Source organism: Pungitius pungitius, chromosome 4 (assembly GCF_949316345.1).
Source record: "Pungitius pungitius chromosome 4, fPunPun2.1, whole genome shotgun sequence".
NCBI classification, from domain to species: Eukaryota; Metazoa; Chordata; class Actinopteri; order Perciformes; family Gasterosteidae; genus Pungitius; species Pungitius pungitius.
The window spans coordinates 3370583-3387374 of NC_084903.1; the positions used below are offsets into that span (position 1 = coordinate 3370583).

General features: G+C 43.1%; 1 protein-coding gene across 1 annotated transcript in view; it reads left to right on the forward strand.

The window, feature by feature from the left end:
* The window catches only part of si:ch211-186j3.6 (neural-cadherin), a 199009-nt gene that overhangs the window by 140440 nt on the left and 41777 nt on the right, over nucleotides 1–16792 (forward strand). Inside the window, exons 27-28 of the mRNA XM_037490285.2 lie at nucleotides 5800–6014; nucleotides 16532–16659. Of these exons, the coding sequence (XP_037346182.2) occupies nucleotides 5800–6014; nucleotides 16532–16659 (343 nt within the window). The remainder of the gene's footprint in view (nucleotides 1–5799; nucleotides 6015–16531; nucleotides 16660–16792) is intronic.

Consider the following 16792-nt stretch of genomic DNA (forward strand, 5'->3'; position numbering starts at 1 on the left):
TGAATATCTTGCCTTTGTGGGGTTCATAGAGTTCGTGGGAACATTATTAGTGAACTGCTGAGAGTTTCCTCTGTATAAAAGTCCCCTGATGCCCTTCTGAAGAAGTCTCCCTTGCTGCTGGCAAAAGGTTCACCGCTTGCATTTATCCTTTAATACAAATGTATTGGGCACACACACACAGCATAGTGGAAAAGTACTTGAAACAAGTGGGTCCAGACAGGAACAAGAGTCTTTGATTTGTTGAAAGATGACACCAAGATACCAAGCAGATGTACAAAGGAGAAGGTGCCTGCTCAAAAATGCATTTAATCTCAGAATCTGCTTCCTCTGCTCAAAGAGTATTACATTACATAATCATATCACATGATTCCATGATATATTGTTGAAGGAAGTATGGCTATACTCAGCATTATCTCAGTTCTGCATTTCTTTTGTTAAGTTTATGAAACACTACAACAACAACAGCAGCAACACAAACACAAACAGGACAAGCACATGTTGTGTAGATGTTTAGCTGCAGAATATCCGCTCCACTTTTCTCATACTAAAACGCATGCTTCTGTTCAACATAATCCGAGTTTGCCGTTTGGCTTCCTAATGTTCAGCTTGCCTTTGGGGCTTTGTGAACGAGTGACACTGGTCCTACAGACCCTGACAGGGTTTAACTGGTTGGCCTTTCTGTCACGGGCTCTCACTCGCACAAAGAAGAAGAGAAAACCGGTGGAGTCGGACAGAACACAGCCCTTGTTTGCTTTGGTGTTTTCTAGTGTTATAAATAGAAACCAACCTTCCACAACCTCTTACTAGATCAGGAATCAAGCATGTTAGCTGTCACAAACTGCCACTTCTTGTTTCCATTTCCCAGGAAATAAGTGAAGTGAAGCAGTTGCTCCTCATTAGCATAAATCCCTGTGTAAACAAGGCCCAAAGTGGGACAAATCCTTTTAGCTACAGACATGATAATGAAATAAGTAGTTAGTGCTTCAGGATCCAGGAGCCTCTTTGCAACCAATTCCAGTCTGTCACTCTGCAATCCTGGCCGCCAGCGAGGGCTTTCCACAGTTAACTATGAGCTTCAATACTAGTTCTTTGCAGTTAAAAGTTCTGTTGTGATTTTTAACAAAACGTTAATACGTGTTTAAAAGCGCCTTGAATGGCATTATGCGGAATTTGATTATTACGAGTCAATCAAAAGTACATTTTTCATCCTGTCAGAGATGACTTTTTCCTCAGGACAGAACCTTGATGTTGTTCTTGAAAGTACAAATTATTATTTAGTATTTTTTCTTTCAAGCTCCCTTAAAGCCACAAGCGCACAACCTCGGGAGACTTTGTTTGGGAATATCCGGACAAAAGGCCTGCTAGTGTGGATTTTGAGACATTTTATTGGACATAGTGAGACTTTTAAACGATGCTCCTGTGAAAAGCCAGTAGGACATCAAAGCCTTCAGGCCTCTTCCTTTGGGGGCCGTGGTTAAAAAGTCAAATGTCAACCAACTGGTGTTCGTTCAGGACCACTCACCAGGGCAACACAGTAGTTGGTAGGATTCATCCTCTGAGCACTATCAATCTACATAATGCACCGTCTATATGTCCAGCAGCAGCTTCCAGTCCACATCCGACCCACTGATGTGCTCGCTGATTTATTGGGGGGACACTGCAGAAATAATCCTACGCGTCACTTCTTGTCCATTATTTCTGCTTTGTACATATTATTAACCTGAAAGGAGGCAAGACGGGTCCAGGTGGGGCACATCGAATGCAAGCTGAGCTGCTTTAAATGCACCAGTCTTGAAGTCCAACTGAAGTGCCAAAAGGCATCTCTTATTACTGCAATGCATCATTGAGATTCAAATTATGATGTCAAATGTCAAGTGGTTGCCTCTGATTATTAAAAGCCTCCAAGGTGTACGTGTACACCATTTGCTAAATTGCCACTATGAGAAGATAGAACCTCTCTGCCGACGCCATGGCTGTAGACTAAGCACCTCGTCTGCTCTCTCTGACTCGGTGGCTTTGTTGCGTTATTTTGAAAGGAAGGAGATTTCCAGGCTTGTTTAGGTTGAAGATGAAAGTCTTTTTTTGGCTGTATTGTGGCTGTTATTAGTCTGTGAATCAGTGTCACTGTTAGCCAATAATTCAGTGGAAACAGTCACCGCTTTAAATGATTGGATTTTGTAATCCTCTCTCTTTCCGTGGACACAAATTCCTTCTCACTGTTAAATGCACAGATAGGAGCCACGCATCATGAAAGCAAATATAGTACAAAGTACATATATCTCCAATGTGGGCCTTGATTTTCCTCTGTCATTTACCCAGCAGATGCCGTAACAGGTTTAATTCCAGTACGACTTAAACGTAGATCCGACCGTGAAAATGCTACAAAATTATGATAATGACTAAAATACATTTTTTTTTATTTGATTACAGCTTTGAAGTGATAATGCGAAGAGGAATATCTCCATTTAGCACACACAGAGGGGGGGGGGGGGGGACCAGTGAGGCACACAGACACACGTCAGATCAGAGCACCGTTTACCAAGCAGCGACTACAGGTGTTCCGCGCTTAGAATGTGCAAAACTTTTTAATCCTGGAGCGCCAACACAGACGTGTGGATTCAGCCCCTCCCCCCGCCACACACACACACACACACAGTGCGTACTCCCTCAACATATGGGAGAACAGATGAACACCCAGTCTCAGCGCACACATGAGCCCTCTCGCTGTGTCTTCTAGAAGTTCATTTTAATTAGACGGAGGCTCTGAGTCCGGCCGGCTGGAGCCAGCGTGTAATGTGGCTCACCGCTGGACCACAGCAGGATGACTGCTTAATCCGTGGATTACACACACGCACGCAGACACACACATACAGTTATTGGATGTGTGGGCATTTCTGTCCCTGTAATCTATTCTGCATTCCTTTGCATATTAAGGCCCTCAAGTATAGATAATAAAAATAGATATTCATTAAATCAAGTTTAAAAAGGTCTTTTCGACGTTCGCTAAAATATATTTATATTTTGTACAGATCCTGTTTGTCATTTGAGTTTATTATCCTCTATTGTATTTTATTTTGAGGGATCATTTCCAATTAAAGGCAATCATTACAGTTGGCCTTAATTAAGCATTCTCCCCATGCCTTGAATGGAACTGTAAGAACCTGTGTTTGCAAATGATAAATTGCAACTTCTGTCGATTCCAGAATATCGTGTCTTTTGTGAGACGTTGAATGTGGGCCACAAAGAACGTGCAGGAAATGTCGGCGCTAAGTGCTGATGACACGGCAGAACAGGACAAAGCAGGCGGCGCTGTCAACCCGGAGACACACACGCTGCGTGATTGTCATGTTTTCAGTCCTGCTCCTGTGCGTGAACTCTGTCAAATCTGCTGTGTGATTCTCCAAGTTGCGAGCAAGAGAGACGTCAGCGGTGGGAGACAACTGGATAGAAGTGGAAATAATTGGTGAATGAAAGAAGTGTAAAAAATAACAGAGCACGAGAGAAGAAATAGTACGATGATGTGTGTATGATAAAGTTAGATAAGGGTTATTTCCAGAGGTTTTCTGAAACAAACCTACCTTTAACAGATTATGGCCCAACATGAAAGAAAGAACATGCAGATAATCGAGTCGCTTAGATTAATAAGGAGATCAGGGAGCGACAGGGTTGGTGGGGGGGGGGGGATTACAGCTCCCGGCCCGACGTTAACAAACACAATTCCCAGCAGACAGCGAATGAGCAAAACAAAGCTGCCTTAAGAGGATTGGAGGACTCTGCCATTGTGACTAAAACTATGTCTGGGATTGTCTCACGTTTAGAGAATTAGGATGACAAGGCCAAAAACGGAAATGCAGGCGTGGACGTTTATGTAATCGCACACACAAAGCCACACAAAATGTGGGTCTCGATGAACGGAATCGAGGCTTAACTCCTCTGAGAAAACTATTTTCTTGTTACATTACATATTCATGACTTGATGAGCAACATTCAAGTTGAGAAAGAAAAAAAAAAACATTTATTAATATGTCACCCAATTCAAATTGTAATTATCTAACTGTAAAATATAATGTAAAAAACATAATGAAGTTTATTTCTAAAAGTCATCCCGACCGTAAACGAGCGAGTTAGTGACATTTGTTCCATCCGACTTCTGTCATTTCTCAGCTCATGCTCCATCAAAGGTGCCTTTAATAAACTCCGAGTCTCCACGGCAACACAGTATTAGATCATCTACGCTGGTAGAGATGAAGCGTGAGACATTTCATGTCTGGCAGCTCTTACTTCCTCCGACTCAGACCCGAGCCGGGAGGAGCTTTATCATTGGAGCAATGCAGCAGCGCAGGCTGCACATGTCCATGACTGCCCACAGACTGGCTGCAACAAATCATCACTGGGATTCATTTCATTTCTACAGTTGCACTCACTGCTGTCAGGCCCCCCAAAACGGATCCATATTCAACCATCAACCAAATATACAAACAGATTAGTTTCTAATTCATGTTAACAAATGATCTTGCAGACCATGAAACCTAAATCGGCTTTTCTAAAGTAATAGTTCCAGTGGAACCGCTCCAGGCCTTTCATCCCTGTGGGTTCATTCATTAAAAGGGTTCTTACAGAGAATACAAACTTTTTCTTTATATTTTGTTGGCACCTTACTGTCTATTATTGTTTAATGTGCCTCTGTGCCGGTGGACCAAGCACAGGGGGGAAGCTCCTCAACATCCTGAGAAGCAGTTGAAGTGTGAATAACAAAAAGCAATGAGAACCTTGCCTTTCTTAGTGTTTGTGCGTAAAGTCAGGCTTCAGTTTGTATTGTGGGGAATTGCTGGGGATTGAACGGGGTGACGGGGTATTTTGCAGGAATGATGCAAAACATTCTCATCAAATCAGTACGCTGCTGCCAAATGGAGAAGCAGAGGAGGTATATTGAGAATCAGATGAGAGAAAATGATTTGTGCCATGCCAAAAAGGTTATGAGAACATATGTTGCTGATTATTTCCAGGTGGCATCGTAGACTATTTCCTCTTTTTTGGAGTCAGTTGTTAAACAATCTAAAACCCAACAGATTCTGTATGTACTTAAACAGCAACATCTTTGTGGATTCTAGTTGCTTCCATTCTTTCCTTCGTTCAATATTCAAATGTCTCTGAAAAATGTTGCCTGATTGTACTTTATACTACTTTATGTTCTACTCTCACTCTACCTCGCTCATACAGCGGACCCAAAATGTGTCCACGTTTGACTTTTTCAAATGCTTTGTTTGTTTTAACTCCTCAGATCAAATAGCAAGTTTTTCAATGGCTTAGATAAATGGGTCACATGTAAATATCCAGATCAGATGCTAATTGGGGAGGGATCCTAGATCAAGTGGATGGAGGAATAAAACAATGGACGATAATGAGACTGGTTATTCATAAATCCTAGAATGGCTCTTTGTAAAAAAAGAAAACCGGCGAGACCGATATTTTTTGAGGTGAAAAACAATTAAGTACTTGGATGTGTGTAAAAAGAGTTTCCCAGTGATGTAGCGATTTTCCCCGTGGTGTTTCCACTAATGAGAACATCTGCATCAGTGAAACAGATGGAGGGAGGGAGCCGAAGGGGAAGGCTGTCTGAGAGGAGAAAACAACTATTCAGAGAGACACAGAGTGCAGGAAAAAAAAGTAGTTTAAAGAGCAAAGTGAGTAAGTGGTTCGGAAAGGGGGGGAAGGGGGCCTCACTTTTTAGTAACAGCATTTTCAAGAAAACCAAATGTGTTGCACTCACTAATTCCTGTCATTTTGGCTCTCCCCAAGGTGCCAATGCCCAGCTCAGTTCGAAGGACCTGAGTGCCAGCAGAACAAGCACAGTTTCCATGGCAACGGCTATGCCTGGTTCCCTCCCATCATGCCTTGTTTTGAGAGCCACGTGTCGCTGGAGTTCATCACGGAGGTTGCTGATGGCCTGCTTCTGTACAGCGGCCCTTTGGCCCAGCTGCAGGCCTGGGACCACGAGGACGTCATGGCCATAGGTAGGACCACGTCGCACAGTACGTCATAGAAGGATGGGACTTTCTTAGCGTGGGCAAAATAAAATGCTGATTTGGTAAATAATGGGACATAGAGCAGGTATCAGGTATCATCAAAATAAAAGAAGGAACACATGGCTGGTTGGTTCAGGCCACAGAGGTTATATTGTACAATATGAGCAAATTGGAGGGGTCTGAAAAGAAAAGTGGCACGGAACCACTGGAGAGGTTAGTTACACCAGCTACTAAAATGATGTTCTTTGTAGTAAAATAGATGCATTTCAATAGAGTCCCCACTGAATTCAACTTCCATTAAGTTGGTTCAAGCAGTCTGCAGGGGGCCGACCTTCTAGGGAACAGAGAGCCGACAGTAGAACACAGCGCATGCTGGGTTGCACAATCCACTTTTTATGTCACCGTTTCTGTCACAATGTAAACCCCACCGAAGAGGAATGGTTCACAGACCATTGTGAGACAGGAGTTGTGTGAACGTATTGTCCCCTGAGCGAGGGAGGCAGTAAATTAGCTTTGTGTCACTGTAGCGGACTTGTTAGCTCACACAGGGCTTTATTCTCCCTTCAAGTCAATTCTTTATTAAATGGAAAGTTCTACAATGCAAAGACCAGAATGACATGGTGCAGGGGAAATAGGGACTGAGGAATGCACAATATGAATGAACAAACTGCATTAACAGATTAGCCTATTTCACTTAGCCTGACGACTGCTCCACACTGCGTGTGTTGACTTGACTTGAGGATTTGGCCGTGTCAATCACTCTTACACAACTGCACACACTGACACTCTGATTTTTATCTTATTCAACATGACGTGGCCTGCACTGTGCTGTGTACTCACTTTGATTCCCATTCAAATACAGTCGTTTTTACTCATATGCTTACTGATAGAAGACATCACACTCCTACTGCACACTGTCATCGATCTGTACTCTCGGAAAGATCTTATCATGTTTGTAAACTGAGCTTCGGATGAAGTGTATCTGGAGCTCTTAGGGGATTTCTATAGTTGCTGTGGCAATATTGTTGAAGTTTGAAGACAATAAAGCTTGTTGAACTGAGGCAGACAGACATCTCGGCACATTTACTGTTTTAGTCTGAGAGACCAACGCCTCGTTGTCTCTCTTGCATTGGTCCTCACCCTTGGGAGGGAGGCCGTTGTTCCATCATTGCCAAAGTAATGTATGTGGGTGGAGAGGTCCGCCCGGAGAGCCGGACCCGTTTTAAGCCCGTTTCTATGTGTATTTTCTGAAATATTCCTGGAGCTGGTCTGTGTGCATCTGAAAGGCGAGCACAGCCTGTGCCGTCAGATCACAAAGAGTTAATGTGTTTGCAAAGTTAAGGCTGATTTGTCACTGCGCAGAGTGTAATTAGAGTCAAGCTGTACATGTTCAGAGCTCTAATTAGCTTGTTTCAAGGTTCACCTACTGCATGTAAAAAAAATAAAAAACGTCAGCAATCCTCCACTGTGCTGGAGCTTTATATAACTGAATTTAAATATAAATGCGTATGTATCAATCATCAGTTTGTTGAGGGCCTTCCAATATTTGCAGAGAGAAGCTGCTGACACACTGATTCATTTGCACCAATCTCTTTGTATGAGTTTGATCATCTCTCTGCCCAATAATAACTAGCCTCAGTATTAGCATTAGAATGAGCAATTAGCAATGCCTTTAGTTTTACCAATAGGCTAAAATAAGTATGTGAACAAGTTAAACGTGGGTGATGAGTCTAGAAAAGACATTACCAACATCCCTAATGTAACTTTGGGTCACGATCATGATCCTCCGGCCCCGAACGCCAAGAATGGGCAACGCATTAGATTTCCTTTTGTATTAGTATTATAACCACATTTTCAGACGTGTCTCTCATTTATTTTATATATTTTATACACCATTTACAAAATACAAATAAACCCTGTAAAAGGAATTTAAATAAATTCTTAAATAGTAGATTTTATTTACCAATGCAACACAAGAAAATGATTTGTTTGCTTGGACACACGATGCAGAAAGCTATCTGAGAAACAAATGCTATTAAAAAAGAAATTCACCACCTCAAGAACCTCGATCCTATTGGATCTGAATGATTTGTAATAAAAACAGCAGCAGATGTGATTCTTCAGTGCATTTGATGTGAGAGAAAGAGGGAGTAAAGTATTGTCTACACTAAGGTCAAGACACATGGAAAAAAGACCGGTCATATTCATGATCTTTTTGCTTTCCTTACTTCTATAGAGACCAATAGTCAAAACAGTGAAAACTCTGAATAACTAATAATAAAGCTTGCAGCCTCAGTAATAAACGCAGTGAACGAATAACATAAGAGGAAAAGCAGGAAGTGGGAATACAGCTTCATTTTGATGGAGTGCCATTGTTATTTTATGGATGTAAAGGTGACCCACAGTTGGTTTCCCAGAACAAACTCCTTCTCTGCTTCAATAACAGCTTTTTGATTAAATGTGATCAGCACGCCACAAAAAAAGCTTTTCATCCACAACCCAGGAACATAGTTTCAAGCACCCATCGCTCCACTCAAAGAGCCATATTGGATTGATGCGTAATTACAAGGAGAATCGGACCAAAAAGTAGGTGATTTGCTCCTAAAATAAACGCGGCACAATCCAAATGCCTCTCCTCAACGTGAATGTATAATAAGTAAGAGAGCTGTGCTGGAAAGTATAATGTGACAGGACTTTAAAATAGGTATATTGGATTTGAAATTAGTTTTTTTTACATCTGCTGAACTGCTTTTTATGTCAATAGGAACATGAGAAGCCCCTAAAATACCTCCAGATTTTAGATCATATTGTTGTGTGCGCGAGACAATGTGCACCTTGTTATTGAGTCTGCCTCAGGAATGCTGCACATTGGTCAGATCCTTTTTCCCACTGCTCCACTACGCACATTCCCACACAGTGATCATCAGCTTCTCCTTCAGAGGCTGCTTTGCTTTTCCAAAAGCCGCCCACTCATCCGCCCTTTATCCTGCTGCGGCAGCCCTGCCGTGTGGACCAGAGGAGGTGTAAGGCGCACGCACACACACACACACACGTCTAGCAACTGGGGTAGAAGAGATTACACAGTTATAACACAGAGCCAGTGTGTGTGTGACCTCACTGACCTCTAGTGTTCCAGGTGAAATCGGATTGGATGTTCCCTTTAATCTATTCACTTTCTTTCAGCAGGTAAATTATGTTTTCTCTTCCTCCCACTGAATTGGTCTCTATGTAAACTACTGTCCTGAATCAACAAGGTTGCCCAACTTAAAAAGGTGACTTGGGATTTTCATCAAATCTACTACCTTTAATCTGTTATTTAGGCCCTCCTTCTTTTGAAAATTCCCTCGTAGCCCGTCCACGCATCCATACGTCCTACAGGGTCGTCACGTTCCTCTCAGGACTAGCGCCTGGCTTCTCCTCACCTCTGCAAACAACACCCCTTATGACTGGGATTACCTCATATAGAGTAAGCTTTCTCTGTTCTCTACCGAGCAACCTCTCCTACCTCCCCCACAAGCGTTTTAGAGCCCTGTTGTCACCTTGCGCCTTGCACCCAACTTGTGTCCAGACAAGATTTAATTGAGGAAAATAGTGTAAAAGTTAAAGTAAAAGTATTGGCATGAAATTTATACCAGGCATTGGTAACAACCCAAGTAATACATATAAACCAAAACAAAGAAGTTCAGAAATAAAGTTATGTGTAATAATGTGAAAAGGTATTGAACACATGAAGAAAGGGAGGTTCAAAAAGGTGTGGAAAGCCAAGACAACAGCTGAAAACTATCAGTAATTAAAAAGCAATCCAGACCCTTGTCAGTGCAAATTAATATCAGCTGGTTCAGTCCCAGCCGATGGCCTACAAAAAGGTCTCATTGCCAATGTGTCACTCAAGTCAAGCTGCCCCAACTCCCGCCTGACAGGCCTTGACATTGGCACTACATGTCAACACCTCAGGAGTTCCCTTTGTGATCTGATTGGTGCCTATACTTACTTACAGGAGGTATTTGTCTCGTTAGATCTATTGCATAGTGGAGTAATGTCAGATGTATCCTTTCTGTTTCCTGGTGATAATTACAAGTAGAATGTCTGTATATATTTTGGAGTACCAGTCATTGCCAGTCCAAATACAGCATGGTTATTCTGTTTTTCAGGGAAGGTGTTGAATGTCAAGAGGGTTTCTAAAAAAAAAAAAAAAATGTTGAAGTAGGGGAGCAAAATAAACTATGATGTCCAGGCAATATTGTGAACGTCTGCCACCTACAGCAAACAGCGTGGCAAAGCTTCACAACACCGTTGGTATAATGACAGGCGCTCCCATGGCGCACAACGTCTCGGTAGCTTTTAGTATTGCGAATGCAGACCAATCGGTCAAGTCAAACTCACAGGTCTGGATCCGAGCAACTATTTACATGTGCAGTGATTTTTGGAGGTTTCTTTTTTCATGGTCAGCGAGGAGACCCCAGAAATTCACTGTGCTTAGCGAATAATATATATTGTTTCCTCTTTGCACTTTGTTTTTTTCAATGGGTTGGATATAATTTGGAGCAGGGCGAGATTCCAATCATGCACTATAATAAAATATTTCACAGAAAATTGTAGGCCGACTACATCAATTGTCTCAAGTGTTGCACTATTGCCTGTTGTCAGATATTGACATCAGACACTACTTTACATGGCTTTGCATTATAAATGCTCGGCCTGACCAGCAAGGCCACACGCTGACCGTAGCTGTATTACTGAGATTGTCTCTGTAATAATATAATAGATCAATGCTGAATGACAGACATCGCTCGGAGCGCTATGCCTGCGAGGAGGTGCTTAATCAGACGCACACAGTACTCCCCTCTCTCTGTCGCCTACTCTCACACACCTATGCATGCAAAGACCACCAGCCAAAGGCCAGTGCTTGTCCAATCAATAGACAAATTAACAAGACAAATTACATTTGCGTTATCACAACACCCTCGCTGAACAGAAATAGAGTTGTCGATGGTGGGTCTACTAGGAGACGGCATGTGTGAGTGTGTTTTTACTTTGCTTACTCTTGAACATAGTTGGATATAAATGGAAGTAAAGGGGATATAGCAAGCAAGCATATAGATTCACTTTGACATTACCTTCAATTTCCACAGAGCTGTTTCTTAGCAGTGGCCCCCAGCTTAGCACTGCAACGGCTCTTCAAATAGGAAGTGCTGCCGGATGCAGAGATCCGATATGTGCCGGTTCTGAAGCTGGCTAGTTAGCTGACAGAGTTTATTCAAAAACCTTCAGAGTATATGTGACTGCATGTGTGTGTGTGTGTGTGTGTGCAGGGGGTGTAACAGTGTGATTTGTTATGCCATTTATGCCGTGCATGTGCTGTAAGTTTGGCTCCTTTGTATCTTCAGGCAGTCAGAAGGACACGTTTCGCATTCAAGAGAGAGCCCCCATCTCGACTGCGGCTCAAGCTCTCCTTGCACAGAGCATTCTCTCCCTCTCTCCCAGTAGGAGGCAATGAATTACGTATGAGTAGCAGGAAAGAAACCCTGGTCGTGTGGATGTGCCCTTTAAGAGCAAAGTCCTGTCCTAACCCGAGGACACCCAGAGCTTTTCTAAAGCGTGCCGGTCCCTACGAAGATGTTCCTATTTGGCCTGGCACCCCGCTGCTCTCCCAGATAGACTCTCCAGCCTGCTGCCCTCAGTTTAACTTTCAACTGTTTCTGTTTGAGTGTCTCTTTCAGTCAGTTCAGTTCTATTTAACTGCAAAAAGTTCAACTGTTTTACCGCTTGACATAGCAACAATGACATAACGTACATGTTTTTACTGGCTAATTTAAATAATTTTGGATGAGGATTTTTCATTTACTTTCTAATTATAAACCATGCATTATCTGTCTGTGTTCTTTGTATATCCCACACCACTCTGATCTACTTAATACGTAGGGGTTGTCGCTATGACAGCATAGCACAGCTAGTGCTGCTACGGCGTTGCCACCCCGGCTTGTCCATAGCATAGTGTAACTACTCCAGCCTAGCTACCAAACCGTCCCTACCCCAGTGTAACTACCTCAGCCAAAGACAAAGCAAACCCATCCGAGACCATTTTCAAGCAAAGTGTGATTGAGTGAGATCACACCCATAGCCAACCTTAAGAGGAAAACAAGGACTGCCTACACCGTCATTTTTTGATGGACATACAGTAGATATGTGGCGGTTGAAAATTATAGGGAGGGATCTGATTTGAGGTGATTGATTTAACACCCAATATTTATTGTTTACTATTATACTAAATGGAGTCGTCACTGGAGGAAACAGAATGTGTGCACATAGTATATCAAGTTGTCCCTACTCCTCTGTTCATGCCCTTAAGCAAATTTGGTTAATCCCCTCACAAGACTTATTTTAAGCTAAACTTTACAAGCCAAAAATGTGCTGCCCGATTCTTATTACAATTTAAGATCAATTCTGGTTTACCTTGCTGACCAAGCTTGTTAGAGCAAGAGTTCGCTGGTAACTCATCCACAGATCCACCCTCTTGTCTAAATATGGTCTCTTCTGAATCCAAACCCAACAAGTGTGCCACACAAAAACTTTAGTCTGTGAAAGTCCACAAAACAATTGGCGTTGTCATGGTGCCGACGTCCACTTCTCCTATACAGCCTATGTCAGGCACGTGCACAGATTGACCCCTAGTGGTGCTCAAACACCTGCCCTTTTGCCCTGGATAAGAAAAGTGCCCCTTCTGCTGCAGCCCAATAAAAATTACTCTCTCTGTCATCAATTCTCCCCAAATGTGTTTTGATATTTATTTGAGTTCTTGTGAGAAATTCGCTCCGCGCCCCCCCCTCTCCCCCCCTCCTTGTCCTCCACTTAGTGCTGAGCGCCGCACAGCTTCACATTTTGACACGTTTCCCGCCTTGTGTTAATTAGATCACTGTGGGTCCCATTAATTTACCCCAGTTCAAGGGGTTAACAGTATGGTTGGCGCATGTTAATAACTAGCAGAAAAGATCTGTGGATTATATAAACACGACTCTTGGTATTTGCTATCTTAACATTTTTAGTTGGAACAAAGAAACTTTTCAACGCACATCTCTTGGATGTGAAGAAAACTCTTGTTACCCTTTTGATAAGAGTGGAGGTATGCCTCCTAACCTCTACTCACATTCCCTCCTTTGCTTCCTGCATCTGCCTTTTAATTTGTCCTCCTTCTGATTAACCATCGCATTGTTCTCTGCTCATCACCTTCTGTTTCTCCGTTTTGCCTTGTCTGCATTGATCATTTCTCATCTATTTACTTCACAGTCCATCATCCTTCTGTCATCTGCCATCTTGTAATGTGGCCTTCATCCCAGTGTTATGCTCACTCATACTCCTCCTCTACTCCACCTTTTTCTCCTTCCTGCCGTACCTTTGAGTCCTGCAGATAAGTATTGCTCCCCCCTTGCTTCTCGCTGCCTCGCGTCGTCCCTCCTCTCCTCCGAAACCTCTCAAGTCATTCTCAAATGTCACTTGAATCATGGCAAAAAGGCTCTCAGGCCGCCACACCATCAGCTGGTCAATATGTCCTTTATCTGGTTATAGGTGTGTGAATGTCTACGTGCACTTTTCTGCACTCAACACACATGTGTCTGTGCAATTACACATCCACATTTACAAGAGCAACCGTGGAAAGGGATATTTTGTCCAACTTCTGAAGGTGTCCTTTGCGGCTCTGAGTGTGCTGCCACTTATCTGGCTGCGCCAGCGGCAGCATAAAGGGACGGTTGGCGGTGATAACGTTGGCATACGGTTCAAAGGAGAGGGACAATTTTCCTGAGGGTGGCGAGGGCGCAGCATGTAGAGCGCTTATTGAAAGATTGAAAAAAAGGTGAGGGCCCCAGCGGATGGGACAGTAAGTGACAGTCGGTAATGAATGTTACTGAGATGTGGGGAGAGTGAGTTGCGGCCTAAAGACGACAAAGCATAAGCTAAACAAAGAGAGGCCTTGGATTGAACAGATATATTGAATTTACTCAGTTGGCTTCTCTGGTGCCGGCCAATATAGAAAAATTAATTGGACAATTCTTGAAGTGCGGCCGCAACTTTATCTTGCAGCTGGAGAAGGCCGAATCAACTTCCAGGTAATTGAAGGAATGTTTAGAAGAAAAGGTGCGGTAAGAAAAACTTTAAAAACTACGATGCCAGGATTTTTTAGAAACTTTTTTTTGTACTTATGCGAGAGGCAGCATAATGAAGTATGGAGCCCCTCATCACGAAGCCACACAAGCCATGCCTTGAAAAGGCAATTAAAGAGGAGCAGCAGCTTGTGTACCTGACAACACCTCATTTGTTCCATCTCAAGGTGAAGACTCGCTGCATGGAATTATTTGAAAAGGTGCAACATTATTGCTCCCAGACGTTGTGTGGTTGACATTCTATATACCGTCCTTGTCCTCGGGGTAAAATGAAAAGACTGGGCCGTATCTAAACCCATGAGATACAATTCAATTTGCATGATGGGACTCAGTCATTCATCACAAACTCAGTGTACTGGCTGCCAGATTGGCTGTATCCCCAGGTTGGACATTCATCTGAGCTGCAACAGCTTCACTGACGCCATGTGCAGAAGGTTTACAGCAAATGACCCCACCTTTCACTGCATTCATCATTAGTAAACGATCATTTGAAGAACTATCACGTTGATTTCTTGAATTGTTCTCTGCTCTTAAACATAATAACGAGTCATTTTCAGTGGCCGGCGGTGATTTTCTTCCTGGGCCTTCTGTTCTCATCTTGACGCCTAAGTAACAAGTTATCATTTGTTCTGTGTAAACACCTCATATTCACATAACACGGTAACATTTAAAGGGAAACCAAATGTTACATTATGCTCAACACCAACAAATACAATAACTGCAGATAGATGAAAACGTCATAACGGGAAGCTGTTTAATTATTGCACAATGCAAAGAGTCAATGGAGAATTCAATTAACTCTGACAAGAGCAAACTCCCAAGAACCAGTCACAATTATTTACAACAAAGCAGGCCAAAACCATCCGTCCAAAAACACTCAAGAGCTCGGACCATTCAAATATTAGTTACATCAGAGGGAACGATATCAACCATATAACAAAAATAACACAATAGACAAATTAAAACGCTACTGCAGATGTAAAAACACCAAAGCAGCTGTTCATCCTGAAGTCTAAATACAAAGATCTTCTATAGGTATCTTTCTGTTTGACAGAGACCCACTGGTCCACTGACCAATCAGAAGGGAGCACGTTAACGCCGCGCTGTACATTAATGCTGACGTACTGATGACGCCACCTCGGTACTACCGGCACGTCAAAGAATAGGCCCAACATGTCCAAATAAAGATGTGATTGGTTGAAGACCATGACAATCAACAATATCGTGCGTGTCCAGGACCTCGGGCCTCTTACAGAGAGAGACAGGGGAAGACAGCAACTGTGCAATGAGAAAATAGGCTTATAATACATGCAGTGTATTGTTAGAAAAATGTAGAATCATCAAAACAGGATATTTAATGTGTTTATTGAAATAATGATTGAAAAGCTTTAACTTTGAGAGGACCTGCAACTGGTCATGTTTTACCCTTATAAAAACACAAGGCTTAGGGATGAATTCAAGCTTCATTTCACAAAGGCACGTTAAAAAGCAGAATGTCAGTTGAAAGCTTTTGTGACTCGTCTAAAAGCTGCACCTGTCAGTTACGGTGGAAAAGTTAATGAAAGAGTTAAGCGCGGCAGACGGTATAAAAGAAGAAAAGACGGGGGATGGAGGAGCGCTGATAGACAGACTAACGTTGCAAGAGACGCACCAAGAGGGATGACGAAAGCTCAGCAGGCACAGGCAGAAAAAGGGATTTAGATTCTCGTCAGCTCCTTTTGACTTCCAACTTCTACTGACTCGAGCATCAACACAAGTGTCGTGGTGCGGGAGCAGGCGACACGCAGGAGTCTTATCTCAGTGTTAATTAGAATTCCAGCGTACACTGTAACCGTTTGAGTTTGCCAGGCTAGGAGTCGGGTGTCAACAGGGAACATGAGTAGAGATGCTTGGTGGGAACTGAATCCCTGATTTACGCAGCGTGTGTGGGACGAGCTATTGGACATCCACTGTGCACTGCGTGCATTGGTTGGCTGCAAACCACACAACGAGTCCTTTTTAGAGACAGCAGGCTCCTTAGTGATCACGTTCATGTACCTGAACCGTCTCCTCAAGTTCAGCGAGCACGGCGATGGGCTAGGGTTAGCCCTCACCCTGGGGATGGAGAAACTGCATCGCATCAACAATCTGCATTAAAGAGAATTTACAGAAGTGTGCACTCCATGAAATGTCTATGCACCACTTATCAGTTTGGCACGTGTCACTCAGTCTCAGTAGTTTTTGTTGCGGTTCAAGAGACTTGAAAATGAGCACCAAATATTTGTAGTGAACAGCAGTCAATGCAGTCTTTCCCCCTGACTGTCCCCTCTCTTACCACCCGTCTCTCTCTCTCTCTCTCTCTCCATCCAGAGCTAATAGATGGGACCCCCACCTTGAAAATCAACCATGGCTCCGGCAGAGTAGTGCTACAGTTGCCAGGCAACGTGAACGTGGCAGACAGACGGTGGCATCGGCTGGATGTCCGCAGCAACAGCAAGGTTGGACGCTTCACCTATTTAACACCAGCCACCGATTATTGAGCACTTTAGCCAATCAGCTCCAAGTATGTTCGTGGCGGGCTGTACTGGCAGGTCACAAGCAACGCACTCACACATTCTATTTCGGCATTAA